Genomic DNA, 19584 nt, shown 5'->3' with positions numbered 1-19584 from the left:
ATGAATCTGCACCACATTTTTTGAATCGTCAAGGAGCGCCTCCGAACGCATCAGTGCGTACCGCCTGGTGGACGGGCGCGGAAACTGCGCAACAACTTCTGTGTTAGCACGTGGTCAGCGTTGATGGAAACTGAGCAACAGCTTCCGTGGTGCGGGCGGAGGAGCTGAAAACTGCGTGAGAGCTTCTGTGGTGGCTGGCGTGAGGCGACGGTTGCTAGTACCCGCGGTGGCAATAGGCCGGAGCGGCGCTTGGCTGCGAGGGCCGTTCGAGGCTGCTTGCAGCTTTAATTTGTTTTATTTTTGTGGGCCCACTCATTAAAGACTGTCAATTGTTTTATGTTTTTGGTGTTCAAACTAAAGGACTCTAATGTGTTCGGGACTGTTCAACATAAGGTAGTTTGGGACTACGCGAACATTTAAAAGGAAGGGAAAGTCCCTATTTATAAACCAGGTGGTTGTTATTTGTTTTGATATTTTTAGTTATTTGATGGTTAACAACCACCAAAAGGTTGTTTGAATTATATTCCTTTGCCAGACATAAGGTCTGCTGGTGACATATTCAGTGTGAGGGTATATTTTCACATGTGGTTTACTTTATTTTTGTTCTGAAGTTTGGTAAATAAATACTTTACCTGAATAAAGTCTCATCATTTATGGGTCAGACATAGGCAGTTAAACTAAGTTGAATGACAAAACAGTACCTGGTGTTTCATGGGAAATGTAGTGAAACCCGTTTCTTGGGGTGTAACATTAAATAATTAGAACCCAGAGCGCTAAATCTAGCCTAGATACCAGAAAGCGCTACACAGGTAACGCAGTTTATTTATTGCTGTGCCCTGGCATAATATGAAGAATTTCACTGTGGATAGTGAAATATGAGCGACAGATGATCAGGTTTTGTGATTGGCAACAATCGCAATTGATTAGCCACCTATCGCTAATCAATTGGAAAGAAGAAAGTATGTACCGTATTTTCCGGACTATAAGTCGCAGTTTTTCAGTTTGGCCGGAGGTGCGACTTATACTCTGGAGTGACTAATGTGTGAAAATTAACACATCGTTATATCATATCATGTGTTGTTTTCACACTAAACCGCAAGAGGGCGCTCTAGGCCTGTGTTATTCTACGTTCAGAGTTAACAAAGTTGTTTACAAGCGACACCGAAGATGAAGATTTCATTGCGTTTAGTAATTTGGAGTGACACGGATGGTTTGGTAAACTTGCTAGCATGTTATTTACGCTATAGTTATCTAAATAACTCTTAATATGTTATGTTAACATACCAGGCACGGTCTCAGTTTGTTGTTCATGTGTCATGTAATGTTAGCGTATCGTACAATTATTCAGCCTGTTGTTGCCTCTATTCTATTTTTATTGCCTTTCAAGATGACATGTCTGTTCTTGGTGTTGGATTTTACCAAATAAATTTTTGTCAAAAATGTGACTTATACTCCGGTGCGACTTATATATGTATTTTTCTTCTTTATAATGCTTTATAATGGCTGGTGCAACTTATACTCTGGAGTGACTTATAATCCGGAAATCAGCAAACACACCAACACTTTTATAAATATATATATATATATATATATATATATATATATATATATATATATATATATATATATATATATATTCTCCAAGTACCTGCCATTTGGAAGACAGTTTTTGCCATGTGCCAGTCCAAAAGGTACTGGATTGTCAAGTCTTCATCTTCAGCATGTTCTCCATTAGAATCTACTGGCAATGACTTGAGCACCACAGCAGACATCAGTTTTCCAAGCTTTGAGATATTGTGCGTTTCCAACAATTGCTTCATAGATACATTAGATTTATCCTGAAAAAAAAAACAAAGCAAAAAAATTACATTAATAAAGTGTAACAATAAGGTTACAATAATTTTAGAAAGGGCTCTAAAATTTCCAGTGAGAGGTAAATCAATTGTATTCTTAAAACATTCAATAAAGAAACCAGACTGGTGAGATGTCAAGAACACACAATGAGTGCTTGATTATTTTTCAACAGCCATGCTGTGGTAGTTGCGGGCTCAAAAGTTGTGGGAGACCATTTATTCCACTAACCACAACCTGCAACTCACTGTCATCATTTTCCACTACCTTTTTAATACGTTTGTAGTGAAAACTAAGTGTTTAATTTATGTGGTGGATAACAACTGATACACATAGCTCTGTCATAATAAACATTAAATCAATTAATCGCACAATAAATAAAATTTATCAACCGAATTTTAATTTATTGGCTTTATCGTTTCTTCTGGCCTTTTTCTCTTTCTATTGATGATACTGGATGAAAAAAGGCTCAGCTACCAGTAAAAAAGAAAGTTCACAGCAAATGCAGAAACTAAAAAGAAGAGTTTTATTGTGTCATGTGAAAATGTTTATTAGATGCATGATATCTTACCTGGAAAATATGTGCTACAGCCTCCAAGGCACATTTTTCAATAATTAACAGCAGTGGATTTCTGTCGCTCAGTTCTTCTACAATTTTGGAGTAGAATCCAATTTGTTTCATACGTTCCTCCTGGTAGGTAAACACAAATTTTAGTGTAAAGAAAATACACTGAAAACATAAAAATACAGTACCAATAAAGAATGCCTACCTTTTTTAGTTTTCCTTCAAATTCTTTTAAGAATGTGTTTCTCCAGAAAGAAGTTAGTTCCTCATGACTGAATGACACTGAAAGTAGCTTTGTCCAGGCCTATAAATGGGATTTTTTATAGTATCAAATAAGCAACATCTAAACTAAAACATTGTCAAAAATACAAAATTTAACCTTTTTTTTCATTTTCCAAAAAGTAAATAAATTCCTCAACAATTAGAGATGCACCAATCAATCGCCTGTTGACCAAAATCTGCCAATTTTATTTTGATCGGCTCTGATCAGATACAATACATATTTAAAATTTTTCCTTTAAGTGCAAAAGAACTGAAAACATACTTTTTCAGTTTGTAAATATACAATATACAATGCTTTATTTTAAGTTAAATGAAATCAGATGAATTTTAGAAATATCTGCTTTTATGCAAAGCACAAGCAGAATAATCACTGCTGTTTTTTATTTATGGTCCATTTTCCATCTTAAGATTGAATCAAAATCAGGTTTACAGAAACGTAATTTGCATGTGTTCTAGATATAAGAGTAAATTAGAATAGGCACAAATCAGAGGAGAGGTCAGACCTAAAGAAACTGGAAAATAGTGTGGGCCAGTTAATTGGTGTGGGTCAGTTGTGATTGAAATAGTAATGCATCATATTGCTGCCCGTAATTCTTACATCCATTTCATTGGGAAAAGAAAGCTCCAAGCGGCTCCAAGTTTTAAACAGTTTGCTGTTAAAAGTGTTTCTTTGCCATTCAGTTATAATTTCCAATGTTTCTCCGAATGATTCTTCCTGGGTTCTCTTTTGTACCTGTGATAAATATTAGAATATAATTAGTTGAGCTAAACATTGCCATAAGAGTGGAAATCTGGCAAAATGTTGAAACACAGATGTGAATAAGGTGTGACAGATTAACTGGCAATTCTTGCCTCAGAATCAGAGTGACCATATTTCATAGAGATCAAGCAGATGAGCTCAAGGAACTGCAGAGGAACATCACAGCGGTCTGGTTCTTTTATGTTCCGGCAAACAGAACCAAGTAGTCTCACAGCGGTTTTTAGACAGCACGCGCCATATTTGTCATCAAAACTAGAAAAGAAAGAAAAATATTTTCTAAAATACTTCTGTCGTATTGCAAAAATTGCAGAGGAAAATATTTTAAACAGCTTGTTAAAATGTTATAGGTAAAATTTATAAAAATTGCTCCAGCTTTACGATTTGACAAGTGAATATACCTACCCTTGCTTATAATTGGATTCTTTTCTGATGAGATGAGAAGACAAGTCTTTTAATGCCTGTTTAAAAAAACACCAGCAATTAACACTCAATTCTTATGAAATCAGATGAAGTTGTAGATCTCTGTAGACTACTCATCTTTCATTTTGTCCCATTGCAATAATGTCTTTTTATTTATGTTTTATGTATATTTATTAAGATCTTCAAGCATACATACCATGTAGAAGGAATGATCTATATTAGATTTCATGCTGAAATGCATATAACGAAGAATGTCAAGGAGCTCGACTTGAACTTTATTCAAAAAGTTCATCAGATCTTCCAAATGCAGCAGAGACATCCAAGATCGAACAAGAAGTCGGTCAATGTCCACAAGGTATGCATGATCTTTAATGAGTTTGATCAGACTCCTATTCAAAGTCACAGAAGGTTAAGGTAGATATTTGAAGAAATGTAGCATTTTCAATATTATGCAATAAAGATGTCCTACTTTGCACCACTATCAGAAGAGAAAACTCCTTTGCTTTGTCTCACAGTCCTCAAGGGCTCAAATTGTGGATCAAAAACTGGTGGAACTGGTTGAAACGGCTCACTTTCTCCTTTCAGCAGATGAATCAAGGGGATGATCAAGACCCACTTTGCTGTGTATTGTCTTGCATGGTCGCAAAACCTCTGAACAACATCTGCAATACTGCAAAAGGAGGATCACTGTTTGGTTATATAATCTATTTTCATTTTCAACAAAAATGTTGAACTTCAATGTGCACATTTTGCAAAAGATAGAATGCAATAAAAAATCAAGTTTCCACTTGCCCTCAAGTGGCAGTGGTATAATTGTCCCTGACAGTATAACACTTTTACACTTAAAGATCAGTTCCTGATTTGTTACATCACTGAAAACTGCGTCAAGTTTGTGTTCTTCTCTACAAAGGTCAAACAAGTATTATTTAAAAGTTTTTAAACAAAGTACATATTTAAACCCCAGTGTAATTTCTTTGATTTATGATTTACCATCTAAAATTATTATTGTCTGCACAACAAAATCAAAGAAGTTTCTTTATTCTTCTTGTCATGTCTATTCTGTTTTGTGATCCAGACAACTTTCTTTAGTATTTCTCAATTTTTAGCTCTCTCTCATAAGATGGCACAATTGGAATAAATAAAAAATAGTAATTGAGCTTTAGCGTGTTCTCGAAGGTCGCCACAGGAGCGCTTTTAGTGTAATCAGTGTGATCCTTTTATCGATCATATAATTTATACATATATTTTCTTTATTTAACAAAAAAGCTGTTAAATAAAGAAAATAACAACTTGAGATCATTTTTAACCATAGCTTTAGCAACCCATGTAGAAACAGTGCCCCTATGCTCTCCATCTAATGAATACCCTCTTTTTGTGTCACTATAGGTGCAACTTACAATTATTATTATTATTATTATTATTATTATGTGATATTAGTGAAACTTCTCTTTGCCAAAATTGATTATTTATCATTGGTAGATGAAACATAGTACATTTCTCATACTTTGATGGACACTTTGATGAGAAGCTCTTTGTTTTACATGTATATGGTCTTATTATGGGTGTAATTGTGCACATGATATGTAAAGTATATTTCATAAAAGACTGAAATACTTCTTTAGCAATATGTCTTTGACATCCGAGGTATAAATTGTCCATATTTAACTGTTTCTCTCGATTTGGTAATTTACATTTTTGAAACATTTTTGATGCATGTTGCTGACAGCATGGACATATACTCTCTGGCATGTCATGTACCTTTGCATACTGTAAAAGTAATTATGGTGGGCTATATCGTATATGAGTATCTGTTTAAATCTTGTCGACTATGAAGTCAATTAACATAAAAAAAATTTAGGTTTTCTTTTGATCATTTCATTTGTGACTATATGCAAGCAGGTACCTGCTTTTATCTGCCAACGGATTTCCAAAGTCTTTCCAAAACGATTTGAAATGATGCTGTGGCATATTGGGCAGGCAAAGGAGATCACACAGAGTTGAACACTGATCTGCCATGAACCCCTGTAGATGCATGTTGCTGACAAGCAAGGCGACGACCCCGGTATGTAGCGGATGAAAGAGAGGCTCCTTGATCAGTTTGTTCAGAAAATCTCTCAGCATGTTTTTCACCTGCAATACAAGAGTTACACAAAGAGCAAATATATTCTACATCATTAAACATAACTTTTGCTCAATTTGCTAGAATAATTATTGGTGAAACACAGTGCTTTTTAAGTATGTCATACAGTAAAGGGATTGTTTGGGGGAAGCTCCATTGATATTTACCTGATCTGCACCATATGACAGCTCCCATGGTCTCATATTACCATCATGAAGTGAAGGAAAGCTGTATTCATATATGAACTGTTGTAGAAGAAGAAAGAAGTTCTCCACATTTTGTTTATTCCATGTTGTTAGAAGATCAAAGATTATTTTTAGCATTTCCTTTCCAGCTTGATCTCTTCCTTTAACCACAGTGCTCCTTAAGGAATCCCTAAGCCAGTGACGTTTAAGTTCCAGGTAGATGACATCATCATACTGGTGCCATGACCCTTAAAATTCAATGGACACATTTAATGAGAATATTTTTATGCCACACACAGCTAATTTTGTACATCTTCAATATATTAATTACACATTAGTCTTTCAATAAGCTATGATCAGCGACAATTCTTGTGAAATACTCTATAATTTACTAGTATAGCGATATATGCAGTGTTGCACAGATGATATGAGAAAAGGAAAACAAAATTTAAACATAACTTTAATTCTATCCAAGCATTTTGCTTTCTAAATTATTCTCTGAAAAACCCAGTTGAGAAAATTTTTGTATCCTACTTTCTCCTATTACTAAAAATTTTTTTACTGGACTACCCACACATAAGAAAAAAAATTAATTCAAAAGTTAAAATGTGCTGCATCTCAGTATCAATACACTTGCATCTTCACCTATATTTATTGTATTTCTTGTTATGCTGTTTGATATAACAGCAACATACTTGCCTCTAATAACAAATAATGTAATGTGAACGCAAAGGCGACAAAATCTACTATACCTTCAGGACTTAAATATTCTTCCTTGATTGACAGGCACCTATTGATCAATGAATTTCCTTCTTTGTTGTAGATCTCCTCATACTTCTCTTTTTCGCCGTGCTTGTATATTAAGTATTTGTAAGGAATGTCCAAATGAATTAAATCTTTGGGAATCAAATGGTTTGCTACAACAAGATACTGCTTGTCCCCCAGGTTCCTGCGAAGCAAAAAGGTTGAACAATAGCAACAAAGCCAGCAAAGATTTTGCAAATAAGTGCTAACAATCAAATTTATATATTTAAGATAAAAACCTACTGGAAGACGATCATTTCTGGGCCCCGTATAGTCCAGCTCCCAAAAAGTTTTTCAGACATTAGGAAAATTCTGTCGTTTTTTGGATTTATGTCTTTGGAAGTGACAGCATGGAAATATACATGTATAAATTCCCTGTTTGCTAAACTGAAGCAAAAAAAAAAAAGTAGGTTAATGATTTAAATTTGAGGTAAAAATATTTAAACTACACAATTTTGATTGAAGTACAGTTACAAAATCTATGATTACATTAAATTTGTTATACCCTAAATATTTTGTATTTTGAAACATTTAGATACATATGGTTTGATTACTCCACAGAAAATTTATAGAGAAATTTTCTAAGTGTTTAAAACATACATTGGTAATTCAGTGGATTTAGATATGTTTGCTGGCACTGGGCAAACTGGGTCCTCTTTCCTGGGTGTGTAGTGGGGAGAAGACACCTTTGAGACACCTTTGTCTCTCATGCTTGGTTGTTGTTCTTGATGTTTTGGCATCTGTGAGCTTATCGTCTTATCTGACTGAACTTCAAAAGCCTTTAAAACAAAAAATAAATAATTAATAATTTACATAAATTTAAAAACTCAATATATTTGTTCCATTTTAAAAATATTAAATCTTAAAACTATTTCCCTGCATGTCAAACATTTACCTCTGTACATTTGGATTTTTCTCCTGTGTCTCCTTCGTGAGACAAATCAACAGACCTCTTTCTGCTGTTTCCACTTTCAACATCAATAGATGGATCTACTTTTTTGCCTTCATTATCTGTTTGTTCAGCTGACTCAGATCTAGTGATACTGGAATTGCTAGGCAATAATGGTGATCCTGTCTTATGCAATGGCTTAGGAACAACATCACATGACTTGTCACAGTAAGCCTGTAAGGCATCCTTCCCTGTACAATTTTCTTCCTGTGCACTCTTAGGTAGTTTCTGTTGCATGTGATCTGATTGGTCCTCTTCTGGAGCAACATCTCTAGTTGTATTTGAATCAATCTGTTGTTCCTAAAAAAATAAAAATAGTTAGCCTTAGTTTCATCTACATATTTAGAAAATGCACACTGCACATTAGCTAACATATGTCTACTATCTAAGACTATAATTTATTATGTAAATGTGGTAAATTTAAGCTGTTGTCTTCAACAAGTTTGAAGTCAAGTTAGAAGGTTTTAAATTACAAAAACCAAACCAATGTTAATAAAATAAAAAAAAATATGATAAAAAATATAATAAAAATATGTCCTGTAACCGCTAGAACCAAAATATCTATCGCACCAAGAAGTCAGCCAATGAAAACTTAGTTCCATACACTGAGCTTTGGATTGTGTTTTATGACTTATAACTACTGGAATTAAGGTGTATGTGTCATTTGTTTCAGAACATACATTTGGGGAACTCTCAGTGTCTTTGACAGTACCCTCATCTGGGTAACTTCCAACAAAAGCTGATTGGTTCCCCTTAGAACCTGCATGTCCTTTATTGATTTGTTTTCCATTATTATCTTGAGTTCCATCCACACTTAGGCTATCTTTAGACACTGTTGCTTCTTCATCTTTAGATGTTGACAGTTTTGACACTTCTTGTTGAGTAGTTTGTTCAGATGATACAGCAGCAGTGGAACTACATTCTGCAGATAAGGTTAGTGACGCAGAGTAAGATCATTATCAAGACAAATTATTTTGTTTGTCACCAGTAGGCTGTGCATTGTCCTACTATACCTTTTGATTGCTTCTCTGTCTGATTAGTATTTAAAGGTGCAGGTGGCTCAGCTGGGTTAACAGAAAGGCTCGATCCAGAATTTTCATCAGACTCTTGTGAACTATTCCCATCAGTAGCGACTGGAATTGCCTTTGTGCCTTCGGTACAACTTTGTTTGATCTGAGGGATTACAACATGTGGTGTCTGGTTCTGCGAGGACGTCTCTCTCATGTCCTCTAAGACAGTGCCAGGAGTGTTATTTCTGGTAAGACCAGAGTCACTGACATCAACAGCTTTCTGCTCCTAATACAAAATGTCAAACATGCATTTTTGTAATAAAAAGATTTTCTGAAATCAAATATTGCACAACTTTTATGACAACAAGCCTTAATCCTATGAAATACTGTCCATTAAATATATTGGTTAGGATTCTGATTTTGAGAGAGAAATATGAATTTCTCTTCTGAGAAACATCTTCCCCCACTAACCAAGGGGAAGATGTGTGGATGTCTTTAACAATGATACAATTGTGTGACTTATAACTACCTCGGAAACTGTGTCCGCTTTCTTTGTTCCAGAACAAACATTTGGCAAAGTCTCAGTATATTGCAAAGCGCCATCATTTGGGTAACTTTCAATGACAGCTGCTTTGTTTTCCTTACAACTTGCATGTTCTTCAATCATTTGCTTTCTATTATCATTTTGCTTCCCATTGACAATCAGTTTGTCTTGAGATGCTGTCGTAGCTTCAAGTTCTTCAAATGTTGACAGTTTTGACACTTCTTGTTGTTGGGATGTTTGCTCAGATGACTCAGGAGCAGTAGAACTGCATTCTAGAGATGCAGTTAGAAATTAGATAATTATCAACACAACTTGATGTGCTTGTCACCAGTAGTCTGGAATAGATAAGGTTGTTATACTATACCTTTTATGTGCTTCTCTGACTGATTAGCACAGAGGGGTATAAGAGGTTGAGTTGGGTTGACAAACACCCTTGATCCAGAAGTTTCCTCACTACATGGTGGACCATTACCCTCAGATGCCACGGGAAATGCTCCTTCACCTTCTGTACAACTTCCTGTGATCTGGGAGATTATAGTAGTCACGTTGGTGGATGGTACCTGGTTCTGTGAGGACGTCTTTCTTGTGTCCTCTAGGACAATGTTAGTAGCATCATTTCTGGTTAGATCTGAGTTGTTCCTGGCTGATTCAGTGACATCAACAGCTTTCTGTTCCTAAAAGAATAAGTCAAAATACATCTAATCAAAGTTTCATATCATGTAACTATAATGAAAATAAGGTAAAATCCTCAATAATATAATCCATAAAATGTATTGGTTTGGATTTTGTGTTTGAATGGTAGTCCTTAGTCTGTATTTCTCTTAAGAACTTAATTCCTGTTTATTTTCTAGGTCTCCTCCTATTTATGCTGGGTTTCATTTTCTTCTGGCTTTTCTGTCAGTGAATTTCCTTGTCACCATTTTAGTATTATTGTTAATATTACTTTTTTATATATTCATCTTCGTAAAATAATGACCTAATTCCTTTTTTGCCAAAAGTGATTAGGTGGTGTTCTAGGCACAAAAAGAAAATCACTTTTGTCAAAAAATTACATAGGCCATTATTTTAGAAAGGTGACAATATTGTTTGTAACACTACAAGAACTTTTTGTGTGAACCTCTACATCTGTTGCTACTATTACACCTTAATTTCCCTTTGCAGGACATTGAAGGCTCTTTCTATTCTAGTTTGGTAAATTGAGAATTTCTTGTGTGGAATTACATTTTCCTTCATAACTGGATTCTCCATGCAGTTTTGGTTTCTAGTTTTGACCCATTAGTTTTCATAACTTGCATCCATTTCTTAGGTTAGTTTCAACTATTTTCATTCAGTCATTATCTCCACCTGGTCCGAGTAATAACTCTTTCCAGTATGTGTCTCTGGGTTTATTCAATTCACTCACTCTAAGTTGCTAAGGAATGATGTGTCATGTACTTTGTCAGGGAAATTATTCTAATTTGAGACTGGTATTTGTTTACAAAATACTGCTGCAGAAAGCTATGTTTGGTATTATAGGTTTTCTGCAGCCATAGGTGAAGGGCTTAACCAATTTTAAGACTTCATCTTCTGTGTAAATAACAGAACAACATTCAATTAGAAGCAATACAGAAGAATGTATTGACATTAAAGTAATATTATTTTATTATTAACATAAGCCTTAAAATAAGGTTGAAACTCTGCTTAGCAATTCCTACAAAGGAAGCGATGCGGTCACTTCTCTGATCTGAGCAAAACATTTTTGAATACATTTCCAGAACAATTTTAAATCCACGGATTATAAAAATATTCACTTGAAAATTACTTATTCCAGGAATGTTTACCTGTATTTCATTCTGATGCTCTTGTTCAGCTTGTACAACCTGATCTTGATCCTTGTTTTGGTTCTCCTTTGTAATAGCAGGCTGGTTTTCTGATGAGGAGGCATCTATTTCAGAAAAAAAAAGTCATGCAACCTTAATTTCCATCTTGTGTGGGCCAAAAGATGTAAATTAATGTAGACCCCTTGCAAAACTATCAGTTTCATTAAGATTGTTAAATATACCACATTTTCCTTTATTTTACACAATTCTGAAATTTGTGGATTACATACAGTTAGGGCCAGAAATATTTGGACAGTGACACAGGTTTTGTTATTTTAGCTGTTGACAAAAATATGTTCAGAAATACAATTTATATATGATATGGGCTGAAAGTGCACACTCCCAGCTGCAATATGAGAGTTTCCACATCCAAATCGGAGAAAGGGTTTAGGAATCATAGCTCTGTAATGCATAGCCTCCTCTTTTTCAAGGGACCAAAAGTAATTGGACAATGGACTCCAAAGGCTGCAAGTAACTCAAAAGGCCTTTCCCTCGTTAACCTGTAATCAAGTAAGTAGTTAAAAGGTCTGGGGTTGTTTCCAGGTGTGTGGTTTTGCATTTGGAAGCTGTTGCTGTGACCAGACAACATGTGGTAAAGGAGCTCTCAATTGAGGTGAAGCAGAACATCCTGAGGCTTAAAAAAAGAAAAAAATCCATCAGAGAGATAGCAGACATGCTTGGAGTAGCAAAATCAACAGTCTGGTACATTCTGAGGAAAAAGGAATTGACTGGTGAGCTTGGGAACTCAAAAAGGCCTGGGCGTCCACGGAAGACAACAGTGGTGGATGATCGCCGCATACTTTCTTTGGTGAAGGACCCGTTTACAACATCAACTGAGGTCCAGAACACTCTCAGAGAAGTAGGTGTATCTGTCTCTAAGTCAACAGTAGAGAAGACTCCATGAAAGCAAATACAAAGGGTTCACATGTAGATGCAAACCATTCATCAATTCCAAAAATAGACAGGCCAGAGTTAAATTTGCCCAAAAACACCTCAAGAAGCCAGCCCAGTTCTGGAAAAGTATTCTATGGACAGATGAGACAAAGATCAACCTGTACCAGAATGATGGGAAGAAAAAAGTTTGGAGAAGAAAGGGAACGGCACATGATCCAAGGCACACCACATCCTCTGTAAAACATGGTGGAGGCAACGTGATGGCATGGGCATGCATGGCTTTCAATGGCACTGGGTCACTTGTGTTTATTGATGACATAACAGCAGACAAGAGTAGCCGGATGAATTCTGAAGTGTACCGGGATATACTGTCAGCCCAGATTCAGCCAAATGCTGCAAAGTTGATCGGACGGCGCTTCACAGTACAGATGGATAATGACCCCAAGCATACAGCCAAAGCTACCCAGGAGTTCATGAGAGCAAAAAGGTGGAATATTCTGCAATGGCCAAGTCAATCACCAGATCTTAACCCAATTGAGCATGCATTTCACTTGCTCAAATCCAGACTTCAGACGGAAAGATCCACTAACAAGCAAGACCTGAAGGCTGCGGCTGTAAAGGCCTGGCAAAGCATTAAGAAGGAGGAAACCCAGCGTTTGGTGATGTCCATGGGTTCCAGACTTAAGGCAGTGATTGCCTCCAAAGGATTCGCAACAAAATATTGAGAAAAAACTTTTTTGTTTGGGTTATGTTTATATGTCCAATTACTTTTGAGCTTCTAAAATGTGGAGTGTTTGTAAACAAATGTGTACAATTCCTACATTTTCTATCACATATTTTTGTTCAACCCTTTAAATTAAACGTTACAATCTGCACTTGAATTCTGTTGTAGAGGTTTCATTTCAAATCCAATGCGGTGGCATGCAGAGCCCAACTCACAAATATTGTGTTACTGTCCAAATATTTCTGGCCCTAACTGTATGTATAGAGAAACTTTTTTTGGACACTGCATAAAAATTTTCTGAACATAACCCTTCAGACATCACCCAATTTGTAAAATCAAGTCAGTCTGTATATAATTCAATTTCACTATAAAGTGAGTATTCCTGGTAAAGTATTATGTCCCAAACCCAAAGGTATTGGGGAGGAATGTACAGTAAATGACCAAGGAATGAAGAGACAAAAACTAGGAGGATATAGTTAAAGGTTTACTTAAAAATAACCAGAAAAGTCTCAGGTCTCAAGAGTGGAACCTGAAACAAAATAGGGGTGTTATCAACAAAATCCAGGGTTTTTAATTAAAAACAAAAGACCTTCCAGCACCGCCTAATCTGTGAATGGCTTAAGCTCTCAACCTCAAAAACGAGACCCCACACAGCTACAAACTAGAACACAAAAGAGGAACAAAGAACCAGTTCTCCACAACACCATTACCACACCCCTCAATAAAAGAATTGTAAACTCACCCTGCAACATGGTGATGAGTACACACACCAAGCACTCAGTTTTCTGCAGCACACTAGCTGCCATCAACCCACCAAAAAGCTATTAACACAGACATGCAGCCTAAGTGGCCCTGAGATCAGTTTCACACCCAGCTTAATACTTTGTTCATTATGGGACAGTGTGGAACCAGTTGTGCCTGCTTAAGAGACCTACATGCAGAGACCACTGTATGTAATAAAAGGCTTCTGAGGGTTGTCAATAAAAATCAGGGTAAAAACATCAGGGATTAAGTTGTGGAGAAATGCAAAGTATGAATTAGACAATATCCAAATCTGTGAAAATTTCACAGAGCAGTTTTCAATCCATGATCCAAAAAAGGTTCCAGAACATGACCACCCAGGTAAACTGACTGGACCCACGGCCCAGTCAGAAAATGGCAGGACAAGGAATGAAGAGACAAAAACTAGGAGGATATAGTTAAAGGTTAACATAAAAAGTGGATATAGTTAAATGTTTTCATGAAACATAAAAAACAAAGCTCCAATGGAATAGTTTTATCAAAGCAAAGTTCTGGATTACAAAGTCCAAGTACAAGTAGAAACCCAAACAAGACATCAATTTTCATGATTTGAAAATTGATGTTTACAAAAACTTTAAATCAAATCCAAACCAGTTTGAGAAAACTTGCAAAGAAAGTAAATATTTCAATAAGATTTGTAAAGAAGGTAAAGGCATGAGTCCTTACATAGAGTGAACTATACTGAACGAGGAGGATCTGAATATAAATGCACATCAAATTTTCAGAATTGTCAAAATATTTTGACAACTTGGAAGGCTTTTCTGCCCACTTCACAATTATGTGCTACTTTATGTTGTTCTATCACAACAAATCATAACAAAATGTACTTAAGTTCTAAGTTATCAGGTAGAAAATGCAAAAAAAGAAAAAGAAAGGTAGATATAGTAAATTATGTAGTCTTGAATTCATATCATTTATTGCATAAAAAAACAACAACCATTTGTTATCTAAGTTCTCATTCCTTTCTAGGCTATATTGTAGCAATAACTAGTGTTATTGCTATATTGTAGCAATAACCACAGTTATTGCTACAATATAGCAATAACTATGTAGCAATAACTATAGTTATTGCTACAATATAGCAATAACTGATGGATAACTGATGGATATTTGAAGCTAATCAAGGTGAAAGAGGGCACTGTAAAATCATAAAGGCATTTAAAGTTCATATTTTATTTATTTTTTTACCACATCAACAAAATAGGCAAAGGGCTAACACTGAGACACTATAGAAATATCAGAAAAAGTTTTTGCCTAAAAGAAACTAACCTTCCGTCCTGTTTTGAGCTAAGAGATGGAGCTTAAACCCACAATTAGGGCAGAATTTATATGAACTATCCACTCGAGTTCCACACTCTGGACAGAAGTTCATATTCCTGTTAAAACAAAAACAAAATGAAGATTGATTGTATATACTACGTCTTGGATAATATAAAGACTCATTAGATATTTGTGTTACCTTGTATTTTAGGACATCACATTGTATGAAGACTGCAGACTTACAACCATTAGAACAATCTTACACAGTTCCACTTCCTCCTTTGTCTTCAAAGCTCAAAACTATGAGAGAATGATTGAAAAATACAATAACAATCAAAAGAAATCTACATCTTAACCTCAATATGATTAACAATTTGTATCCTAAAGAATAGCATTGAAAATATATGCAAAGAATATAAAATAATAAATATAAGGAATCAATGAGAACAATTCACCTTCAAGTGATTTCAATGGATCCATTCATGATTAGGTGTTTTAAAATACAATACTTAAATGCAGCATAGACTAGATTATGAGGTATGTTATCACATAACTTACTTTGTTCGGTGTGCTCCTTGTCAGGCTGACAGTGAAACAATGAACTTTGCTATATAGCTCCTCATTTACTAAATGAAAATTTACTTTTATTTTCATTTACAGTAAAAGGAGTGGCATTATTGCTTTTGCACACAATGTTCTTGTCACAGAACCAAAAATATAAAACATAACCCACATAGTTTCTGTTATGTGTGTTAATTAAAAATGGCAAAAACAATGCAGGATAACTCTATAAATTCAAATACTGTAACTTATGATTGATTTTCTATTGATCTGTCTCAAACTATTCAGTGCTCTTCTGTAAACTAAATCATGCTTTCAATATCCGTCATCGCTAGCTTATAAAATTATCAAGTATACACCAATTGAAATGTTTTTTTCAAACGTAGTTGCGAAAAACAGTCATTTTTTAATAAAGTATCACCTGAACTAAAGTGGTTGCAATATTTCAAATAATCCTCTAAAAGTGCAGTAGTTAACAAAAACTTTGTAAGCACATCTCTTATATGCTGATGTTACACTGTGCTGTCAGTGAAATAATAAGTAGGCTGCATCAATATCGCTTATAACTACCTATTCCTGGGTCATGTTACCAGAAAAAGCATGGGTCTCTATAACTGCTTCCATTCTCTTCTTTTATACTTTTAAATTAAATAAAAAATTCAGGTCAAAATCAACTATGGAGTTGATTTTACTTGGTGAATTTCTGCCATAATACAATCTGTAGCAAAAAACAGCATCAAATTGAATGTTCAAACACAAAAAGTAAATATCAGATATGGCCATTAGGTGGTAGTGTTGGATAATTTTGTGTAATGACCTATTCTTTTCATAATTTAATATCAAATCAGTAACAGATCAGCATAATTTATGACACGTCACAACAAGAGAAGCACAAACGTAGCCATAATGTTTACTAATTGGTCATGTCAATCATTACAATCAAACTATATATAATCTGACACTTTAAAACAAGAGTTAGTAGGAAACAAATAAAATACAAACTAAACATTTAACTATTGTTTGTGAAGAGATGTTTTTTGATTACATAAAAGCCCTGTCTCTGTTAAGGAAAGAAGCTGACTTACCACAATTGTCCAGGCAAATTTATTGTCATAACAATGGTGATCGAAAACATATGACGTAAATAATCATAAGCTACCCAACAATGCTATTTGTATAAATAATAATAATGATAATAATAATGGTCCAATTAATTTGGTTAACTCAAATAGCTACAACCAGGGCTGATTATTTTCAGTCCAGTAGACTAAAAGTCTTCCTTAAATATAAACTGACAACTTGAAGCAAGTTAAAGATCTCAAAAAGACACATTATGCACCACCAGTCTATGACCAGTCATTGACAGCTATCTGTCTGAAAGGGGTTAAAATACTTTTCTAAGGATTTGGGTTTCCAGCAAACCTGAGAACTATTATCCAGAAATGGAGAAAACATGGTGACCCTTCCCATTAGAGGCTTCCCTACAACATTATTAATCCACAAAGTCACAAAAGAACCCAGAAACCCATCAGAGTCTGAATCTGAATGAGAATCAACTTCACTGGCCGAGGTTACTTACTCACTGATAACAATCATCTTTTAGAAACTGATATATGCTTTAATTCAGATTATCTTTGTCTGATGTTAAATTTTGTCAAAGGATCTGAAACATTTAGATCAAAGAAAATAGCAAAAACAAGAGAAATGTTTGGGGAGGTAAATATTTTTTCTAACATTGTATATACAATTAAGCAGGCATTCAAAAGAGTTTTTGAATGCTTTAAGTCAAATTCCGTTTTGTCAGCCAAAAAAAATAATTTTACTTCAACACAATCAGACAAAATAAAGAAAGGGAAAAAGGAACAGTAAAAATACATGTATCTCTGTAGAGCCAATATTTTATATGAAGAAAACGAGAAGAAAAAAACATCTCATGGTCGTGCCTATATGCTTATTGTTTAAAAATCATGTTAATCCCTTATCCATTTATTGGGGGAACTGTTAAAAATCTTAGCAGGCTGTGTGTATCTGTGTGATGCAGTGTGGGAGCTAATCTCAGTGCTGTGTTGCTGAGTTTTCCTCCTCCTCTTTTCCACCCACGCATCTCTTCCACATACAAACGCTGCTGCTCTAGGCAGCCAATCGCCACCTCTCCTCCTTTGTATTGCTTTTACCTGCGTCACTCTGCACATGTTACCATGGTGATCACTGATGCTCCCCCCACACTCTGTGTCTCTGCTCTTCCAGTATGAAGATGAAGCTGACTTGTGGCTGCTGATGCAGGCAGGCTGCAGACGTCATCAGTCCCTTGGGAAGAAAGCCTATTTTTACTGGTGGGCACAGAGAACACCAGGCTACCAAACATATTTATGGAAGCTCCCCTAATCCTGGTCTGCTGGGAAACATCACGGCCCATACTCTGCACCTCCCTCTCCATTCATTTCTCACAAATGCAAATCAGTCAAATGCTGTGCCCAAAAATCAAGATAGCAACAAATGTATAAGTTTTATGTAATCCTGCTCTAGTATGTCTTCTGTTTTTTCTGAGATGTTTGAGACTAATATTTGTCCTCCCTTTGAAATAACAAAAAAGGTTGCAATGTGGCAGCAAATCTGACAGATTCATTATAAAAAAAAGTGAACATATTGTTCTGACTTCAACAAAATATAAAACAAAAGTTACCTTAAACCACTGGACGTTTACATGCAAACCAATAAATACTAAAAGAAAAGCTCAGCTGTTAATCCTAACTGTTTATTTAAGATGTTTTAATCACATCCACAGGAATGTGTCCAGGTTGGCCCGTGTGGCTCTACCTCTTCTGATTGTCTGTCAACAGATGGGTCCTCACAGCTGGAGCTCCTCAAGTCAACTTAGGAGGAACTTGAGTAGTTGGAGTCGATGCCACATTGTTTTACTCCATGAGTGGTTATCAAGTCTTCACTTCTTTGCTCATCATCTCAATCAATCAAATCATACTTACTCATTCTCTTCTCTTCTCTTCTATTCTAGCCCTTGGAGAAACCAATATGGGGCTTCTTTATTTTTTTCAAACATAATTTTTAAACCCTGTACCATGTACCAATATACAATCAGGTTAGCCTGTTCAATAAGACATACAAGAAACTTACATTAAAATTTTCAACTGGATACAGAACCGTTAGCGCCTTAAAAGCCTCTTTAAACAAAATGCTAGGCTATGCACTCACATCAGTATGTACATAGACATTTACAATTCAACACTTAAAGAGTTAAGAATGAAAAATCAAAGACAAAAACACAGCTGCTGTTTTACCAAGTTAAAACCAAAACTGCAGTTTCTTAAAGTGAACATAAATCTTAACGGTCGCCAAGTTCGCTAGTGATCGACCGTTGGTTAGCATCTACAAATTACATTCATTTATGACCATGCGAAGATTTTTTTTTTTTAAATGAACACATATAAAGTAAAAACTTATTTTCAGAAGATTTACATTTGATATAAGTCATTGAATAGTGATGACTAACCTGAGAAAATGAACGGACATGAAGTGCCAACTTTGAATGTAACAGAGACACATGTAAGCAGAAGCTAATGGCGTTAGCACCGAGATGCTCCAACTGGGCTCTCCTAAACCCAAAAGGTCCAGCTCAGTTCGTCTCGGCGTCTGCCTGGCTCTCTTTAGATGAGAGGACCTCCTCACTTTTCCACGTAATGTTTTATTTTCTTCCATTCCGACCACAGAATTTGAATAATATATAAAACTTCCTCTTCAAAAAGGCCCCACTTGTCATTTCCCTCGCCTTTCCTGCGCGCGACTTTGAATACACACAACATGTAAATGAATGAAATCTAAAATACATCATCTGGTATCTGAAGTTTTATATCTTTGAGCTGCATAGATTATGAGCTGTAAATACAGTCCTTATATGTCATAACTTATAAGTGTAGTGATAAGTTATGACATATTGATCAAATTCATCTGTTAAATCAATAAAAATTGAGAAAGTAACTA

General features: G+C 35.3%; 1 protein-coding gene across 1 annotated transcript in view; it reads right to left on the bottom strand.

The window, feature by feature from the left end:
- The window catches only part of LOC129351057 (E3 ubiquitin-protein ligase rnf213-alpha-like), a 63665-nt gene extending 44344 nt beyond the window's left edge, over positions 1-19321 (bottom strand). Inside the window, exons 1-21 of the mRNA XM_055019834.1 lie at positions 19097-19321; positions 17763-17895; positions 15227-15327; positions 15037-15143; positions 11310-11413; positions 8949-9231; positions 8616-8857; positions 7882-8235; positions 7587-7765; positions 7230-7373; positions 6935-7131; positions 6165-6430; positions 5782-6008; positions 4348-4548; positions 4075-4267; positions 3861-3916; positions 3551-3710; positions 3297-3431; positions 2622-2720; positions 2423-2542; positions 1649-1838 (exon numbers count right to left, since the gene is read on the bottom strand). Coding sequence (XP_054875809.1) covers positions 1649-1838; positions 2423-2542; positions 2622-2720; positions 3297-3431; positions 3551-3710; positions 3861-3916; positions 4075-4267; positions 4348-4548; positions 5782-6008; positions 6165-6430; positions 6935-7131; positions 7230-7373; positions 7587-7765; positions 7882-8235; positions 8616-8857; positions 8949-9231; positions 11310-11413; positions 15037-15139 — 3253 coding nt within the window. The 5' untranslated portion in view covers positions 15140-15143; positions 15227-15327; positions 17763-17895; positions 19097-19321. The remainder of the gene's footprint in view (positions 1-1648; positions 1839-2422; positions 2543-2621; positions 2721-3296; positions 3432-3550; positions 3711-3860; positions 3917-4074; positions 4268-4347; positions 4549-5781; positions 6009-6164; positions 6431-6934; positions 7132-7229; positions 7374-7586; positions 7766-7881; positions 8236-8615; positions 8858-8948; positions 9232-11309; positions 11414-15036; positions 15144-15226; positions 15328-17762; positions 17896-19096) is intronic.
- Positions 19322-19584: the final 263 nt, after the last annotated feature.

This window comes from Poeciliopsis prolifica, unplaced genomic scaffold (assembly GCF_027474105.1).
Source record: "Poeciliopsis prolifica strain line A6 unplaced genomic scaffold, Auburn_PproV2 SCAFFOLD002, whole genome shotgun sequence".
Classification (NCBI taxonomy): domain Eukaryota; kingdom Metazoa; phylum Chordata; class Actinopteri; order Cyprinodontiformes; family Poeciliidae; genus Poeciliopsis; species Poeciliopsis prolifica.
Note: the sequence above shows the minus strand (reverse complement) of the source record. Positions and strands in the feature narration are given on the sequence as shown.